General features: G+C 46.9%; 2 protein-coding genes across 9 annotated transcripts; one reads left to right on the top strand and one right to left on the bottom strand.

The window, feature by feature from the left end:
- The first annotated feature begins 107 nt into the window (after positions 1-107).
- Positions 108-14,916, top strand: mcf2a (MCF.2 cell line derived transforming sequence a). Of its 8 annotated transcripts, XM_029847477.1 has the most exons (30): positions 113-612; positions 2,690-2,758; positions 2,852-2,966; positions 3,260-3,350; positions 4,659-4,778; positions 4,983-5,099; positions 5,266-5,415; positions 5,537-5,652; positions 5,744-5,858; positions 5,961-6,080; positions 6,179-6,370; positions 6,449-6,640; positions 6,764-6,932; positions 7,849-7,925; positions 8,050-8,135; positions 8,249-8,315; positions 8,420-8,535; positions 8,691-8,760; positions 8,861-8,953; positions 9,099-9,191; positions 9,292-9,417; positions 9,500-9,721; positions 10,077-10,169; positions 10,249-10,327; positions 10,526-10,589; positions 11,700-11,803; positions 12,178-12,290; positions 12,815-12,927; positions 13,086-13,189; positions 13,271-14,916. In XM_029847477.1, exons 1-30 carry the CDS (start codon positions 498-500, stop codon positions 13,309-13,311), a joined length of 3,342 nt encoding a protein of 1,113 aa, XP_029703337.1. In that variant the 5' UTR covers positions 113-497; the 3' UTR covers positions 13,312-14,916. The 8 variants fall into 8 exon arrangements, 6 of the variants coding, with proteins under 6 accessions (XP_029703342.1, XP_029703339.1, XP_029703338.1 ...); XM_029847479.1 differs by lacking the exons at positions 13,086-13,189; positions 13,271-14,916 and adding an exon at positions 11,959-12,058 and having other exon boundaries at positions 109-612; positions 12,815-12,925; XM_029847478.1 differs by lacking the exons at positions 13,086-13,189; positions 13,271-14,916 and adding an exon at positions 11,956-12,058 and having other exon boundaries at positions 109-612; positions 12,815-12,925.
- A 161-nt stretch (positions 14,917-15,077) lies between these two features.
- Positions 15,078-17,955, bottom strand: f9a (coagulation factor IXa). The gene is made up of 8 exons (XM_003970183.3): positions 17,817-17,955; positions 17,535-17,716; positions 17,427-17,451; positions 17,236-17,349; positions 16,672-16,806; positions 16,280-16,578; positions 16,079-16,202; positions 15,078-15,922 (listed from the first exon to the last, which is right to left on the bottom strand). The coding sequence occupies exons 1-8, from the start codon at positions 17,878-17,880 to the stop codon at positions 15,333-15,335; spliced, it is 1,533 nt and encodes a 510-aa protein (XP_003970232.2). The 5' UTR covers positions 17,881-17,955; the 3' UTR covers positions 15,078-15,332.
- Between the last annotated feature and the right edge of the window lie 599 nt (positions 17,956-18,554).

Genomic DNA, 18,554 nt, shown 5'->3' with positions numbered 1-18,554 from the left:
GAGCCTACTGTAGGGAGAGCACGAAGGGGTGAGGTGAGGAGAAAAGTTGGGAGGGAGTTGGCAGCGTGTCAGACTCCTGAGCTGCCGCATTAAAGCTGCTGGACTAAATGTGAGGGGAGGGGCAGCGAGGAGGGAGGCTGGTAGCACTGACCAGATGGAGCCGTATTTGTTTTGAAGTCACCGAGAGCGAAGCCAATCGCCTTCCCTGCAAGTCGGAAGCGGTGCATCCAACCAGCATCCCGGTGCTGTCGTGTTCAGGTCTGCTCCATCTGCATCGCTCGCTGTGGATTCCCTCCATGCCGCTCAAGGTCAGAGAGCTCAGGGAGCCTCAGGGAGCTGCCCCAGCTAAAGTTTCCCTGTTGTAGTCGGAGGATGATTGTGCAGAGCTGTGGGACTCTGAGGAGAATGTGAGGCCCCGTGGACCTCCCGCCGCCGCCGCCGCCGCAGCAGTTTCTCTCACCTGTATCCAGCACCAGAGAGGAGGGGGAGGAGGAGGAATGGGTCCGGCCTCATTGCAGGGGGAGATGGAGACAGAAAAGGAACCCAAGGAGGAGATGGAAAGCTACCACTACCTCCTGCAGGCCAGCGCCCAGCTGGAGAGCACTCTGCAGCGTAAGTAAAGGCCACGCTGACATCTGAACAATATCTATCTGCTACTCCATCGAGCTGACTAGAGAGAAACACAATCTGGTGTACTAGTTATTTAATATGAAAGCTGTCCTAGGTCTCGAAGTTTGGCTTTTGATGTGCCAGTTCCTGCGGCTTTGCTTTGCCAGCCATGACGGGGGATTATTCCGGCTATTTTAAGCCGTCGGTCACACATGTTACAGTACACATCGGCAGCAGTGATGTGTTGTGTCAATATGGTGCTTTTGGGAGTAAAATGTACATATTTGTTGTCAGTGAATCATCCACATCCATCCTCAGTGTTACAACAGACAATATTTCTCTAAAGTGGGCTAAATTCTGAGTCTTTAATGTTACTGGCTGTCAATCAACAGGATGAAAACAGAATGAAGGTAAAGTATCAGGACTGGCGGAGGGTCTGATTGACAGATAAGTCCTGGTGGCAGCCTTGAATGGATGTTTTATTAATGGGGCTCTTGTTTTGAATGTCTGGTGTGGATTCATTTACCTGTACAAGGTAACAGAGAGCACGGCAAGGCTGCACTTCGCTTCTATTAATACCTGCTGCCTTTTTTCCCCTCTCGGTGTGTAATTTGAGCCATTCTCTCCGGCCGTGTCCTAATCAGCTTAAACAGGATACAGTGTGATAAGCATGGTGCTGAAAAACAATGGAAAAATGAAGATTTCTTCTCTCTGTCAGAAGGGAAAACATGCCTGTGGCTCTTTTCACACATCTTATTCCAATGAAAAGGCTAAATCAGTGCGGTATTAACCAAACTTTATATCAGAGGACCTGTTTCACACTTCAGGTCGGCTGCACTGTAAAGTTACCTCTTCAAAACAACAAATCTTCTTAGACGCCACTTTTTGCACTGCGGCACCTGAGCCTCTTCGTCATATATTCTGTTACATTTGAATTCATCAGGCTGCCAAACACATTTATCAAATTCAATGTTTGTCTATTCCTGCGTGTCCCAGGCAAATATATGGAGGGGAATATTGTCTCCAGGTCATTTTGGTCTTTCTATTGCAAAACCAATCTCGTGCCCCTGTAACCCGGAGGGGGGGGGGGGGCGAAGACTGCTGAACCAGTTTAATCCTCTCAGCATTGTAAGCTTTGTGTTTTTTCCAAAAATCTCATGACCTAAAAGCAGTATGAGACCAGGTCTGTGTGCGATGGGAGGGGAACTCTTGTTCTGTTACATGTTTGACAACAGCTCAGTGTGTATGACGCACTGCCTTTCACGGCCTTGTGTCACTAGTGTGGCGCCACGCTCCTTTACTGACCCTGATCCGTACACGTTCTGAGTCACGCCTTTTCCTTTTTCTGACCAGAACACGCAGCGGAACGTTCAGGCACCGTCGTAATCTGCATACGTGGTTCTGTCTGTTTGGGCAACAGCGATAAGCTCCGCGTCTGTTTCCATCCACACTGGCAAATGTTCCCCTTTCTCCCTTCTGTGTGTGCAACAACAGGACGGCAAACACACCAGATTATCTGAGTTTGGCCTGTGCATGTATCCTCAAAGTCACCTGGAGGAAATCCTGGTTTCCTTTCAAAGTAAATAACCGTGTTTGCCCAGCGTCAACGTTGGTTTCTTTTTAAAAACATTGAAGCATTTAATGAGGTTTTTCACATATGTGGACCTATGTTCACGTATGAATGTTTGTGTGAGCTGGACGGTAACATTAGCCTGCCCGTATGCGTGCGCAGTCTAGCTGTGGTCTAACTTTGCAACTTAGAGACACACATCAAATATTCAGCAGGGGTTGGTGGAGCTCATTACATGCATGTGATGGCAATCTAGTCTTCCAAAGCACCTCTGCTGTGTCAGTCGAGCTTTTTGAAGTGATCTGTTATCCTTCCCTCTGTTTATGCTTTGGAACCAGTGACTTATCAGCCAGACTTATTTAGCCCTTAGACAGCAGGTACACCAGGTCACCTGGCTGCCTCATTGTGATAAAGCGCCTCTAAAATATCTATTCTGAGTTCAATTATAAGTGTGTTGAATTTTAAGCACTTTTGTGCCATAATTTGTGTTTATTGTTCCTCTTTTCGTAGAGGTTACGGTTCCTGTGAGCATGAAGGAGGTCGGAGGTTACATAGAGAAGCAGGTTGCGTACCTGTCAGGTGAGGCACGGTTAAATGATTTCAGCATTAATCACACATTTGCTGCGTTTTTTTAAAACAAAGTACATGCTTGGTTTACTTTCCCTTGTCCAGGGGGCCGTGGGGAAGACTCCAGTGTCATCATCACCCTCCCAGAATGCTCTGCTTTCAGTGACATTCCAGAGGAAGCTTTAGCCAAAGTATTTACATACCTGACTCTCATCCCTCGGTGCGTCCTCCTCCTCTAGCCTTTCTGTTCTTCCTGCAGTGCACCAAAGCCTGTCACATGCACTTTAAGCACAGCCGGCCTGAAATGCCCCTTCAGCTCAGTGTCCGATGTCCTCCATATCACGACTCCCCAGAGAGGGCAGAATTAGATCTGTTCATGCCATGTGCTGTCAGTTTACCATCAACAGGACATTATTGCACTAATTGAATTCTCTCTCCTTTTCAATTATTATTTAGGCAGCAAAATATGCTTGAGGACTACAAGCAGTTATGATAACTTGATTCTTCTTCCAGAATGAGGCAACCGGGAGTAAAGTTCATCATCATTTTAGACCGCAGACTGGATACGTGGGCCTCCATCAAGACCGCTCTTTCCAGGATAGCGGTGAGAGAGATGCTTGATTTAGTTATTCCTTCTTTTCTCTGTTCTTGGCTTCTCGATCCCTTCTGGGGTCATGGGAGAGTGATGGAGTCGGCTCATCATCGCAGGGCAATATGAGCATTTTGAGGGTTCATACTGTCCTCGAGGGTCTGACGGTATCCTGGTGCTGGTACACCCCCCCATCTTAAAGTTAAACCCTCTGCCCAGTCCTCTACACTACAGACTGAACTACTTCCACCCCTAATTTAGTTATTTCATCAGGATTTCCAGCAGACAGATGACTCATCATGCAGAAATATTCAATGTCCTTGATACTGGAAACATTGGACCATTTTTTTTTAATCTATTCATTGTATATATTTGTATATTTATTATTATTATTTGCTTCAAACGCTGATGTTGGGAGCCGTTCTAGCGAGGTTGAACAGACATGTCTAGTCTGCATCGAGCCATTGCACATCCCTGCAAATGGCGTGAGTAGGCAAATATTGCGTGATGACGCGGGTCTGAGGGGGATGAAAAGGCAGGGAGGCAGGAGGGGAAGGGTGCAGTGTGCGCTGCCACCCTGGCAGCAGTCTGCTGCAGCGCTGCGGCTCTGCGCTCCTGCAGCCGGAGGCGGCTCCGCGCTTCAGCGCCGAGTTCCCGCACACGGGCGGGATCGAGCGTTTCATGGAGATGGCGTCAACCCCCGTGTCTAATTGCGGTTACCAGCTGGGATTACAGAAGATGCAACGGTGCCCGGTAACGAGCTGCTGACGACGCAATTTTCCATCTGAGGAGTTCTGGAGAAGTTCTTTGAATGCGGTGCCGGAGACGAGGGTGGGGGGGCTTTACTGCGGCGGCGTTTCTGCTTTGTCATGCAAGCAAAGCTTCATCAGCAGATGTTTTTTTCATCATTTACTTGCGTTTCTAAGCTTTAATTGTGTGATTACGAAAAATGAATGTCGGTGCACTGCGTGACGCATGCATGCGTGCGGAGTTTTAATCTGAACGCTAAAAGCATTCATTCATTTCAGGAATATATTAAAGTCATTCATTTCCTCAGCTCGACGGCTCTGATTTAGCGCCTTTCTAGAGAAACTATTAATGTTAAACACCCAGGTAACAACCCAATCACATTAAAAATTCATTCCAGCAGAGATGGATAGAGTAAAATTGGACCGCTGGACAGGTGCCTACAGATACTTTAGGGAGTGACAGTTGAGATAGAATGGAGAATCAGGAGCTCTCTGGACAACATTTCACTATAGTTTATGGCAGCTGTGTACATTTTTGGAAATGTAAGCAGGTGTCCTCTTTGACCCTTTCCAGGCATCCTTTCCGGGGAACCTTCACCTGGTTTTGGTGCTCCGACCCACCAGCTTCTTCCATCGCACCGTCACTGATATTGGCTTTCGCTTCAGTCAGGAGGACTTCATGCTCCAGATGCCAGTAAGGCAGCTCCTCCTCAGTTCCCACACATGTCCCACGTGTTTGTATTCTGCTACGTCCTCGAGTACCACAGTTTCTATGGTTTCTGTGTGTCATGAAGAAACGTGTCACCTGTCAGTGGTGGTAATCGACCTTTATTCTGCTGATTCTAACCTGTAAACCATAAAACTAAGGGACTCATTTTCTCTGCTCCGCCACCTTCAGGTGGTGATGCTGAGCTCTGTCACTGACCTTCTGCGCTACATCGATGAGAACCAGCTGACTTCAGAGTTCGGGGGCACCTTGGACTACTGCCACAGCGACTGGATTGTTTTACGAACAGTAAGCTGAGAGAAGCTTTGCAACTTTTCTGGGGTTCACCTTTGTTGTTATTTTTGCTTTGTTGGAAACCTTTGTTGGACATTTTGAACACGTCCCCAGTGGGACTTTTCTGCTGTCTTGTCTTCGGTGCCGCATCTTCCCTGCATCTCTCCTCTTTCCTCTGCAGGCCATTGAGAGTTTTGCTGTGACGGTCAAAGACATCGCCCAGATGCTGCAGAGTTTTGGCACCGAGCTGGCTGAGACCGAGTTGCCCGATGACAGAAAAGACACCCAACATCTCCTGGAGACCCACACTGCGAAATATAGGAAGCTCAAAGTAAGACAGGGTTCATTCCTCATTTCTGTAATCCTCGGAGTTGTACATCCTGGTAAATACTGAAATGATCAATATTTCAATAAATGTATGCATTCTTATTTATTTTCTTTTTAAAAAAAAGGATGCTATCAAGTCTGTGTCAAAGGAGGGTCATCATCTTCTCTTAAGCCTGGAGACCTCAGGGAAGGAAGATGATGCTCAGTGGGACGTGAGGATGGACTGGGAGACAGTGCAGAGGTCATTTCTTTAGAATAGTGGCTGAACATGTAAAAGAAACCTTTCATGCATTTATGACACACTGAAAACCTGCACCTGCCTGTTTGTTTAGGCTTTACACTCAGCTCAGAGACATGGAGTCGGCCTTCGATGGCTTCTTTGAGAAGCACCGTCTTAAGTTCCACCAGTACCTGCAGCTCCTCAGATATGAGCAGAGCTTTCAGGAGGTGAGAATTGTTCCTCCGACTGGACCTGGACCTTGGCCACATTGGGAACCTTGAGAGCCTTTATCGCGTGTGTGTGAGATCTTTTGTAATGTGTGTTTTTAGACGGAGATGCGCCTGCAGGCTCTGATGTCTGAGGAGAGAGAACTGCCGGTGTCTGTCAGCACGCTGGCTCAGACGGAACAGGTTCTGAAAAGGTTTGACAGCCTGGAATCAAACGCTCAGGTCGGCCAATGTGCAAATATTAATATAAAGATTCACACGTCACTCGCTATAAATAGAAACGGGGACTATTTCAAGTGTGTGTTTGTCGGTTGTGGCAGGAGGTGATGTCTCAAACTCAGATCTTCATCCTTCACGGACACCAGCTGTCGGCTGGTCACCACTACGCCATGGCGCTCATCATGCAGCGCTGCAACGAGCTCCGCCACTACTGCGACACTCTCGATGCTGCTCTGAAGGCCAAACGCGCACACCTCCTGCAGACGCACCAGCTGCTGCTGTGTCTCGGACAGGTGAGAGCATCTACGGACCCAAACACACGCCCCGGAAAGCTTTTATGGCGAGCAGAATGTGTTTTTCTGCACCCCAAGGCCCAAACCTGGTGTGACAATGGAGCATATCTGCTGGCCAATCAGCTGGTGGATAGGTTGCAGTCTAAAGAGGGGGCCCAGGCTGCTCTGCAGGACATTGAGAAGTTCCTGGAGGAGGCACCATCGATGCTGAGCTCAGGCCCTGATGTCTTGGCCATAGAGTACGAAGGGGTCATCACGCCCCAACTGCAGGTCGGTGGCTACGGCTAATTTCATACAGAGGGTGTTGGATTCATCTCTGTCACCACCGCTGTAGCTCCTTTAGAGTAATAAATGCAAGGCATGATCTTCATTTCCATAAATCCAATCTGCCAGACCCAGATAGCGGAGACGTTTGAGAAGCATGTAGCGGTGCAGCAGATGATCCAGAATCGACAGGCCTGTCTGAGGAAGCTGGCTGACAAGCACGTACGACCGGTCCAACTGGTGGCCCCCAGGCCCGAAAACCCCCCGCGCTCCAAATCCCCCTTCTCTCCAAAGCATGGTAGACACACACACACACACACACACACACACCATTCATTAATAATTAGTTTTTGGCTTTTACAAATCCAACACCTTACTAAGCTTCTCTTGCTTCCCAGGCCCAGCATGGGGCCTTTTATTTACTCCCCCTCAGGCCTGGAACCAATTCCACAACCCTTGCATTTTTCCTTTAAGCACCATGGTTACATTAACACATCAGAGGGTCCTACTGAGTAAGCCTAAGGTGTTTTTGGTTTGCCACTGGGGTTTGCAGACTACCTTTACAAACAAGCACGAAGGACTAATCAGTCCATGGGGAGCCGGCCTGGCCTCCACAGCAGCTCCAGCATCTTTCATCTCCCGATGTCTCCAGGGAGATACATCAAGCTAACCATATAGAGGAGTAGCCAGTTCATGCTGCATGTGTTATCTGGTGTGTTTTATCTGAAGACATTGACTGTCCTACTGCCTGCATATGGTAAAGCCATGAGTGGGCTTTATGTTGATTTGAATTTGTCCTTTATGATATGTAGCTGCATTAAAACGAAAGATTAAACAGAATAAAAGTGTGCGGAGACGCAGAGGAAATGTTGGGTTTTATTGATGAGGGCAACATGCAGGCACGTGATGAGGTTGGAATATGAGGTTAGTCTCTAGCTGCCAGGATCAAAATGAATTTGACAGTGGATTCCACCTGCTTTAGATCTTTATATAGGTACCAGATCTTGGCTGCACCTTTAGAGGACAGGACCCATTACTACTCATTATCCTATGTGTCAGTTATGGCTGTATAGTGTTAAAAATAGGAAAGACCGGGAAGACGGCCCTGTTCTAATCTATAAAAGATTTCATCAGAATATATGAAAACAAGCAGCATGTAAATTATGGACTTTGATGGACGTCTGCTGCGGTGAGTGATGTTCTTCCTTTTGCAGGCGATGGTTTGAAATTCACGTTTGATCTCCCTCTGCCGGGGAAGAGAGTCTCCCGAAAGAGTCCCAATCCCAGAAAAGTAAGGTCAAAAGCATTTGTTATCAATATTCAGGTCATATTCGGCTGCCAGCGCGCTTGGCAGCATGATCAGTTCTGCGACCGTAAGCGGAAGAGTCGGTGTCGTCCGTCTCCGGTGTGTTCAGATCGAGGTGATTCACGATTACCAGGAGAGCCGAAGCTGCGTGGCCTACAGCCTGGAGGGGGAGGACAGCCCAGATATGCAGAAGCGGTGAGGGGGAGGTGTCTGTTGATCCTCGGTGCTGCTTTTTGATGCTCTATATTTTGTGATTCTTTTTGTTCCGTGCTAACGATGCCCTCTGGCGCCCTCTATGTCCACCTCAGTCACGTGATGAGGGAACTCCTGAATACGGAACGAATATACGTGGACGAGCTGCTCTCGGTTCTGCTGGTGAGGGGGAAATAGAAAGAGACTTCTTGTTGTTCATAAAGCAGATTTATTACTAAATCTTTATTACTTGTCGTTGCATTAATGGCTAATTGTCACACATGAAGGGATACAGGGCTGAGATGGACAACCCGGCTCTGATCGGGCTTCTGCCTCCCATCCTCCGCAGCAAGCGAGACATCCTCTTCGGAAACATGCCAGAGATCTACAATTTCCATAGCAGGTAGCATCGTACATCACCTATAGGCCCACCTAATGTTCAAATAGAAGTTGTGTACCTCTGTATATCTAAAATAAATACATATGGGGTTTTGGTCCTTTTCTCTTCTGTATCTCTTTAAATCTCTTTTGTGGGTTTTAACCCTTCTGGGATTTCAGAATTTTCCTCCAGGACCTTGAAGGATGCCTAGAAACTCCCGAAGGTGTGGGGGCTTGCTTTCTGGAAAGGGTGAGACGACTCCTTCAATTATGTAGTTTTTCTCTATTTTTAAATTTCCGGTTTCCAGGTGCTTACTTATTCATATTCATCTCTTTTTAAATCCCCTCAGAAAGAGTGTTTCCAAATGTATGAATGTTACTGCCAGAATAAACTGCGCTCTGATGCCTTGTGGAGACAGTTCTCAGACTGTCACTTCTTTCAGGTCAGTTTTTAGATGAGCTCCTATTTGTCCCACAACCCCTAAATCTGTGTGTGTGTGTGTGTGTGTTTACTATGATACGGTTAAATCAGAATTTCTACACATATCTTACATTGATTGTGGGATGTAAGCATCTTTCTCCTTTAAGGAATGCCAAAAAAAGCTGGAGCACAAACTGGGCCTGGACTCCTACCTACTGAAACCAGTTCAACGCCTCACTAAATACCAGTTGCTGCTCAAGGTCTGGCACTGTGTCTCATCACACACACACACAATAAAGAACGAGGTCCAGCTCCTGTGTCTGTATGTGTTCCTCAATTTGTACAAACTTGTGTTTTTAGGAGCTTCTCAAATATAGCACAGACTGCAAGGGGACCTCTGAACTCCAGGGGGCGCTGACAGCCATGCTGGATCTTCTGAAATCCGTCAATGACTCCATGCATCAGATAGCCATCACAGGATACGAGGTTTGGAGCCACCGTGGAGACTGTGTGTGGCTGTGAAGAGCCCGAGCAGTGTGGATGCTGACGCTCTTCCATCCTTTGGCAGGGTGACATCTGTGAGCTGGGACGCGTGCTGATGCAGGGCTCCTTCAGCGTGTGGATCAGTCATAAGAGGGGCCCCACGCGCATGAAGGAGCTGGCTCGCTTCAAGCCGATGCAGAGGCATCTGTTTTTATATGAAAGGGCTCTGCTGTTCTGCAAACGGAGGGAGGAGCACGGAGACGGAGGCGACAAGACGCCCTCCTACAGCTTCAAACACTGTCTGAAGGTTGGCAGGAGTCTCCACACGTATCCATCTTTAATGTCACATGTCTTCACTCTGGTGCACGATATGTTGGCTGAATGTGGCTCTGTGTCTGTCAAAAGTGTGACAATGAACCAGGAGAGACAAGCTGGCGAGAGAACCGTACTCCTGTATGACCTCACGTCTCAGATTTGTTGCCCATGTTGACGCTTCACAGCCGTTGTCACGGCAGCAGCTGCTCTTGATTTATTATTGAGGATGTGGGCAGGAAGGAGTCAGAGAGCGGAGGTGCGCGAACGCTCGCGTTGTGTCAGGATGCCGTGTGCGACATGATGTAAATCTGTACGTGCGGGTGTAAAGGCTGTGCGTCTCCTGGCAGATGACTGCCGTGGGGATCACAGAGAACGTCAAGGGAGATCAGAAGAAGTTTGAGATCTGGTACAGCGGCAGGGAGGAAGTGTACGTGGTTCAGGTAGGGAGAGGTTCTCAACCTTGGTATGATAGATAACCAGGAGTGGGAGAGAAGTCTTCATGTTTGTTCTCTCTGCCAGGCCCCCAGCGTGGACGTGAAGATGAGCTGGCTGCACGAGCTCCGCAGGATCCTGACCGATCAGCAGAAGCTCCTCAGAGGTCTGCAAACCTCCTAGGTTACATTAAGATGGATGTTTGAGAGCTTTAAGCTGCTCCTCATGGAGAGCAGGAGGTTGGGGTAAAAGCTCTGGCCCCTCAGCAGAGCTCTGTCCTCTGTCTCCAATACTTTTTAAATTTTAATTAAGCGAGCAGCATCCCTGATTTCTGCCCCCTCTCTCATCGTTTGCTCGTCCACAGATGAAATGTACCAACACAGTCACCTGATGGGACATGTGCAACCTCCTCCGCCGTTCTCCGAGAGGTCAGTCTTGTGCTTTTTCTGTCGACACTATTGCACATGGCTGCAGGCTACCAACGCACAAACATCCGTCTTTTCTTTGCCTAACTGCAGAATTAAGTTGGCAGTTAACCTGATAACAGTGTACAGATTCTTATTTATGTTTAGCAGAAGACTAAAATGCATTAGAAGTTCCGTGAACTGACAGTTATTCAGCCAAAAAGCTCCCACGGCCATGAATGAAAATGAAAATGTGGTGGTGTGAGAAGAGGCACAGCCCCCCCACCTCTCCCCGACTCCTCCCATCCACACCTGCAGGGCCGTGCGGCCGTCCAGAGGGGCTCCCAGTGGCTGCCTGCCACGGCTGGACTTTCTCTCGCTGTCAGCCAACGTCTTTCTTTGCCTGCGTTCCCAAAGTCCCTGTCCCCGAAGCCCCCGGCAGCGCCCGCTCCCGCGGCCCCGCCGCCTCGCCCAGCGCCACTGACCCTCCCTAACGATCGGTGGTAAACTCAGCCTGGATTGTCTCGCCTCAGCCTGGCATGACCCCCACCTGGCTCAGCTTGGGGAACCAGACTAAAGAAAATGGCTGTTTTCTTTCTGATAGTCATCATATTTGAATCTTTCTTTTGGCTCATAACTGACCTCCACCCCCAACCTCCACCGCCACCACCTCCACCACCACCTCGCTGCGTTGACACACCGTGTATGTAGCTCCTCCATGGCTTCTCTAACCTACACCCCCACAAACGATCACTTTCTTCCGCACCTACTTACAATTTTGCATGTGATGCGTAAAGCAAAAAAAAGTTATTTTTCATCTCATGATTCTTTTATTATGTTTCTCGATGGAGCTCATTTATCTGTAAATCCTTTTTTTTTAGATGTGACTGTATAAAAAATGCTCCATCCTCTAAATTTGGAACTTGAACACCGTTTAAATGAGCCCCTGTTTGCCCAGTTTGCACACGGCTGTTGTGTCTGCCCGCCTGGCTGCTGCCTGAACACCTGCCGTGAAGCAGCTCGGAGTTCTTCACGTGGCACTGATCTGGGGTCAGGCATCTGGCATTGACCTTTAGCCTGTGCGGGTCTTCCGGTTTTGTTCAGCATTTTGGTGATACGTGCTGTTCTCCCCAGCAAGCAGCAGAGGGTGTCAGTGAGCTCCGAGGACACGGAGTCAGGGAGGAGCAGCCCGGACCTCCAGGCCCAGTCTCCAAAATCACAGCAGCACGACCGCAGGAGTGAGTCCCACCAGTTCCATGCACACTTGTCCCACCGTAGATACTTAGTAACTAGACACAGAAACTGTGGTAGAGTCTTTTTTTTTGCATATTTTTTTTTATTTATTGTCTTCCTAATCTGATGCAGATATTTGACGTTTCCCCCTCATCAGCAGTTCAGGTATATTTTGAGCTGAAGAACCAACGAGGGATTTTGGGGAACAGAGCCCAACTACTGAGATTAGGTTTTGATTCAACGTTCTTGTTAATTTCCCAGTAAGTGACAAGGGTTTTTTAAGAATGTTGATACAGTTACTAAGTATCTACATTATGCCTGGGAGCTGTAGAGTGAGGACTTTAGTGCCTGGTATAGTCTAAGCACTCAATGGTTCCAGGTTGGCCAGGACCTCACCACTCGGCAGACATCTGCGAGGGTCTGGAGGACTGGTCTGGAGGTCAGGACGTTTTTCATCCGTCTGACATGGAGGAGGAGGTTTTGGTGCAGCTGGTGAGACCATATTTTTTTTGTTAAGAATGTTTCCGTGGTTTGAATTTGAAGACAAAGTCAAAATTCAATAATCAACACACATCATTAATTTTAATGCAATACCGCCTTATGGACAGGAGATGGTGCTGTTTATTCAGGTTTTACATTTGCTTTTAGATTTTTACTTTGACATTTCGATATTTTTCCTTTTTACAGGCATTTACTACCAATTAAACAACTGATATTATATCTAAACTGTATTAAAATTCTTAAATGATGGCGTCTTTATAGGATTTTTACCATACACATGCATAATCATGGAATAATGGGAGTGATTATTTCACAGTTTTGTGAGTGCTTTGAACAACACTGATGAACTCTCTTTGTCCATCAAATATTAAGAAACTCTATTGAGATCACAGGCAGCAAAAACAGACATAAAGCTATTTGTATCCCCCCGCCGTTTCTTTTATTTCCTACAAAAATGATCCAATGTTTTTATTCGACACAGACTGGATTGTCATTGTCATACTTTTTACTTTCAGGCTCCGGGCAGGTATGTGGCTTTGTCTGACTGTCTTCAGAACCATCCTGACAGCATCGCCATCAAATCTGGGGACGTCATTCAGCTGAAGAGCGAGGATGCCGAGGGACGCTGGTGAGTGCGCAGCCTGTCAGCACGGGACACATGACGGTAAACGAACCAGAATTAGTCTGTTCTCTGAGGGGCAGTTAGCTATCAGTGCAAATGAACAAGTAAATGAAAATAAATGGCGTCGCTCTTTCACTGTTTCCTGATGTTTTTCTCTTCTCCAGGTTGGTGAAAAATCTGAGTGGGCGACAGGAGGGCTCCATCCCAGCTGCCAGACTGCCTCTGATCAGAAGACACAGCGGCTGGATGCGCCCCATCAGACCAGGGGGTAAGAAAGAAAGGCGCCATAATCAACCAGATATGTTGTTTTTTAACTTTTCCTTTTGAACTTCTGTGTATTGCATCGCAGAGACAAGGAACCTAAAATCCAGAAAGCTCAGCTCCCCGTAGAGAAGAAAGGCCCGAGTGTGAACGTGATGTTTTCCTGTGGATGTTGAACACGCTGGAGGAACAGGCTGAACTGGAGCCGTCAGCTCAATCTTCAGCTGTGAGGCCGCAGCACAAAGACTCAGGAACGGATGATGCTGACATTCAACAGCAGATAATTCTACTCTCGTCATGGAGCATCTTAACCTTTTACGATGCGTTCTGTACTGTAGAGACGATGTGTGGCTGTGGACCCCCCCTCAAACCTCTTCATCCCTCCTAATATCACTTTGTGGTCCGGATTTGATTATTTTATGACTGAGCGTGTCCTGTGTGTCTCTGCTGGGCTGATGGTGTCCCGGCGTTCTTTAGAACCATTAGACTTTTCTACATAGAAACCATATTTTTGATCTCATGTCTGACCTCAGCCTTTGTGGAGTTCACTCATCTCAAGTGTTTTTTGTGTCTTTGTGCACCTTTTTGCCAAACTGTGCCGCGCCCTAATGCCTTCCCCCCCCCACTTCATGCTTGTTTGAAAAATCTACTGTTAAACATGCACTTTAACCTGTCGTTGTACTTGAATGGATGCGTTTGGTGCTTCCCTCGCTGCTGCTGCTGCTGCTGCTGCTGCTGCTGCTGCTGCCTTACCGTTCCCGCCTTGCAGGGCATTTAGTCCTCTCATGCTGGTACCATCCTTTCCTAATTTATCCTCAGATATGTGGCGTGTTTGGGTGGTTGAGTTGACAGCGCTGTAATTCCATGAGGACTACTGATAATACCGTCTTCCTCGGTGGGTGTGAAGCTGTCATTCTCTTCTGAATGCTTTAGGAGCCTTACGGAGACACCGAGGAGTGAAACAAACCAGGAGATTTTGCTGTTTACAGATGGTTTCCTCCTCACCATTACTGCTCTGTAAATCTCCCATTTCCCATTAAAAGGGATCATAAAGCCAAAGTGAAATATACCCTCCACGCTGAACGCATAATTAAATATTGATTGCGAACTTATATAAATTTACCACATCAAATTAAGGCCCCAGTCGGAACGTTGCCTTTGATGCCCTCTTTGATATGGATATGAGTGTGGAAAGCAGCAGGAGCTGCTGAGCGCTACACATTTCCTACCTTGTTGATTTATTTATTTTGCTGTCAGCTTGGTCACATTGTGAACCGCCTGTGCAACGCTCCAAAAAAACGACTACTCCATGCATTTAAGGCAGCAATGTTGTGCTTGCGATTAAATAAATGTACAATATTTGTATGGCATAGGACTTACTGTTAATCATTTTAATCCAGAATGTGGCAGACTTTGCACAAATTTTTTTATGTTGTAAACTAAAAATAGCCCTGCTTGAAAAGATTATATCCCTTTGAACCAAATATAATGCTTCCTTAATACGAATATGCATGGCAATGAGCACTGTTGTGAGCTGGCTTCATCTGATAAAGTGTTTGTTCTACTTTGTGAGAGTAAAAGTGAGACCTCTCTGTTTCTTAAGCTTGAAACAATCTCGTCATTTTGTATCATAAAATGTGAAAACTTGGTTCTTTTTCATCACAGATTCATTAAAGCCACTGTTGGTATTTGAGGAATTATATTTGAGGTGTGTATAGTTTTGTTTTCTCTGAAATTTTATGTACCTCATATATATATAATCTTAAAACAATGAACTTATTTTGGAATATCTCAAAAGCACATATAAACAATCTGTTCTCTTTTCTGGCATTAACTCCCGGAACTTGTAATACAGTCTCTTACCAGCAGATGGAAGTAATATCAAGACTATGTTATTTAATTGCATGATATATTTTATACAATAAAAACCTTTATAACATACAAATAAAACAATGTTTGAATCTGTGAATTTTTGAAATCCATGCATTGGGATGAATTCCTATTACTGTTATTATTGCGCCACAGTTTTCCTGTTTTTAATAAAGGGTTTAGTGGCATTTAAAGCTTCACTCCTGACTTGTGGGCCCTTTACTAATTAAAATTAAACTTACTTCCAACCTACGACGGCACATTCAACACGACTGTAAAATCTATTCATCTGGGTTTTCCACATCGAACGCCAGCCTCTTTTTGGTTGATCCCATGACGTATTTTATCCAGTGGTAATACAGAGACACGCGGGTGTACACGCCATATTTCCCTTCCTTTGCACATTCCTCCCCCCAGCTCACGATGCCAGTCAGGAACCATGTGTCACGAATGCTGTTGGTGTGGGGGCCCCCACTGTCGCCCTGGCAGGCGTCTTTGGCCTCGTCCTTATACCCTGCACAGAACATGTAGGGCGTGATCCTGTTGCTGCTGCTGTGCTTGCACTCGGTCCTAATGGTGAAGGGAACGTCCACCTTCTGCAAGCTGTCTGCAGTCAGTCCCAGGTAGCGCGTCCGCCCCCAGCCGCTGACTCTCGCCGGGGAGTACGACTTTATGAGGAACTCCGTGAAAGCCCTGGGCCCTATGCAGATGGGCCGGACGTTTGCGGAGAAGGCGATGGGGCTTTTGAGGTAAATCAGGGCAATGTCATGATCGTACAAGCTTATGCTGGCGTTGTAGAGTGGGTGCAGATGCTGCTCCAAAACATCATAATTCTGCTCTGTGCCCTCCTGGATGCTCAAGGTGTGTTCTCCTGCAGAGGGAGAGAGGAGATTATTGATCTATTGAAAGCATGGTAAACGAATAATGCTTTTTTCAGCCCACAGCTGGGAAATGTGTAATGATTTGACCACCAACATTGGCCCAGAATAGGTCTGATTAGATTCTAGGCCAAAGTAATGTAACTCACCCACTCTGATGTAGAATGAGACTTTTTCCTCCAGCAGGCAGTGAGCAGCAGTGATAACCCAGCGTTCGCTGAGAATGGAGCCACCGCAGAACACCTCGCCAGTGGAACGCTGCATCAAGGCGACCTGAGCAAATCAGACACAAGAAGAGCCGTCATCTCTCTTCACACATGTCCTGTACCAGTGCCTCCGTCCCACAATACCTGCCATGGAATTTCTCCTGGAATCACCAAGTCTCCACCAACAATGCGTCTGTAAGGTTCAGGTTCCTCGTCTCCGGGAAGCGTGGTGTCGTTGGTCTCGCCAGACTTGTCGTCTGCGGAGATGTTATAGAGCAGGAAGGGTGCTGGGGTGGTGGCTGGGGTGGAGGGAGGCCACGGTGAGGTGCTGACGTTGTCCGGCGCGGTGTCGTTCTCCAGGCTGGAATCCAGTCGGCCAAGCAGGGTTCTCCTGAAAGCTGAGTTCACCTGCATCAGCGCTGTTTTCCCACAGGGGAATTCAGCTGGTGTGGTTAAAAAAACAGGAGAAATGTGAACTTAGACGCCACTGTCACCACATCCCAGCACAGGGTTAATCGAAATAAAGAGGCAGATACTTTCTGGTTGGCAGTCAAGCCCGTCATCTGTTACTCTGTATCCAGTAGCACAGCTGCATTTGGCTCCAAAGGCTCCCAGCGGCTCGCAGAAGTGCGCACAGTCGCCGTTGTTCACGTCACACCTTTTAGCTATAACTGAAGAGAGAAACGTCTTCATTCATTCCAACCCATCATCAAATCATGCGCAGCAGCAGCAGCAGTTAGAACGTGATGTCTTTACTCTGGAGGACCAGAAGGAAACGCAGAAAAACAAGAAAACTCCACCCAGAATGGCCCCAAATGGGCCCAAAATGGCATTAAATCTTTTTCCAAAGACCCCTAGACCTTTGACCTTTAAACTTCACAATTGGGAAACTGTTTGTGCTCCGCTGAGTCAGGTGTCGTCACCCTTATTTTCAGAACTCCTAAATAACACAAACTTATGTTCAGCACTCGAACGTGGACGAGCGTCTGCGTCTCTGTTACTAATCAGATTCAGAATGAGGTTGTGGAACAGAAGGGATCCGGTGTTTATCCTGTGACACCGAAATGGGATCAGATCTCCTTTTCCAGAGCAGGACTCACCGATCTCACAGTCTTTGCCGGCAAAGCCTGGTAGACACGTGCACGTGTAGGAGCCTAGAAGGTCCTCGCACGAGCCCTGGTTCAGACATGGGTTTGAGTCACACTGATTCCCATCTGAGGGCACGAGAAGCACTCTTGACATCACCGACTCATCACAGTTCAACCTCTGAAGGCCAAATTAAGAGTCTTACCTATGTATCCCATCCAGAACGCCATCTAAAACACAGACACGCTTGAAGCCACTAAACCCAAATGCATTTAGAACATCTCTTTGAGGGAAAAAGTGACTAAATTCTCACTGTTTTTTCATCATCCTCGAAGACTTCCCTCACTTCTTCCAGGTCACAAGTTTCCTCCAGACACTCACGTTCCAAATTGCCTTCCAGCCACTCCTCAAACACGCCGATGTTTGCACGTTTGGGCCTCTGCAGGACGCTGCCGGCCACCTCGGCAGGCAGGAAGAGTGGAGCTGGACCTGAGGCTACAAAATACAGCGGCCCGTTAACCGTCAGGTTCATCAACCAGGGGAAGAAACTTATGCTGTCTAAGCTGAAACGACATGAAAATGAAAGGTTTAATACCTGAATAGTCTAGCTGAAGGGCTACAAGCAGCAGACAGGAGAAAGGCAGCCAAAATAGATCCATTTCTCTGACAAACTCTCTCTCAAACACTCAGTCCAAAGTACAGGCCTGTGTGTGCACATCCAGACCCACAACTATTGTCCAAAAAAATACAGTCAACATCCGCTTGAAACGGTAGTGAAATCCTGGATTTTCTTTGATGACAACAGAACTTTTCAACATGTTTGTTAAGAAGATTTAAAAACAACTATTGAAATTAAACAAACAAAAAAAGATTTCCTTTGTTATTATTCTATAAAATCAATGCAAAAGCATGTGTCTGTTGCAGCTCTGCAACTGTAATTCCAAAGAATTCATGTCAGAAGTTGTTTTTGAACTAGAATTAGTCTGATAATATCGGTACAATTAAATGACCTTAAACCAACTTTTAAAGCTCTGGATTTCTGTGTAATCCGCTTCTGTTAGAAATAGGACCAGATTACTAAATCAGCGTGCAGTCCGGCCTTGAAACCACAAGATGGCGCATGAACACCTCAATCCTTCCACAGCAAATAAACCAATAATTCCAGACACTAGTGACAGGATCATGTTTACTAATGGTATTTCAGTGCCCTCAGTTTGACCCGGTTCCAATGATTATAGATTTTTTGTTTTCTTCAAGAAAAATGTGATTTTTACAGCTGGATCTACATTCTGTGCTTCGGTCAGTGGTCAATTGATGCAGAAGATGATGATGA

The sequence above is a fragment of the Takifugu rubripes genome, chromosome 14 (genome assembly GCF_901000725.2).
Source record: "Takifugu rubripes chromosome 14, fTakRub1.2, whole genome shotgun sequence".
Lineage (NCBI taxonomy): Eukaryota > Metazoa > Chordata > Actinopteri > Tetraodontiformes > Tetraodontidae > Takifugu > Takifugu rubripes.
The sequence above is the reverse complement of the archived record's forward strand: the minus strand, read 5'-3'. Positions and strand labels throughout refer to the sequence as shown.

What these genes read in the sequence shown, in the direction of transcription:
- mcf2a (XM_029847477.1), top strand. Translation starts at nt 498, where the DNA reads ATGGGTCCGGCCTCATTGCAGGGGGAGATGGAGACAGAAAAGGAACCC. An exon ending in AATACCAGTTGCTGCTCAAG is followed by an intron (nt 9,192 to 9,291) that starts GTCTGGCACTGT and finishes TTGTGTTTTTAG; the next exon opens with GAGCTTCTCAAATATAGCAC. An exon ending in TCAGCAGAAGCTCCTCAGAG is followed by an intron (nt 10,328 to 10,525) that starts GTCTGCAAACCT and finishes GCTCGTCCACAG; the next exon opens with ATGAAATGTACCAACACAGT.
- f9a (XM_003970183.3), bottom strand. Translation starts at nt 17,880, where the DNA reads ATGGATCTATTTTGGCTGCCTTTCTCCTGTCTGCTGCTTGTAGCCCTT. An exon ending in CAGGAGAAATTCCATGGCAG is followed by an intron (nt 16,203 to 16,279) that starts GTATTGTGGGAC and finishes TGATTTGCTCAG; the next exon opens with GTCGCCTTGATGCAGCGTTC. An exon ending in CTCATTCTACATCAGAGTGG is followed by an intron (nt 15,923 to 16,078) that starts GTGAGTTACATT and finishes CTCCCTCTGCAG; the next exon opens with GAGAACACACCTTGAGCATC.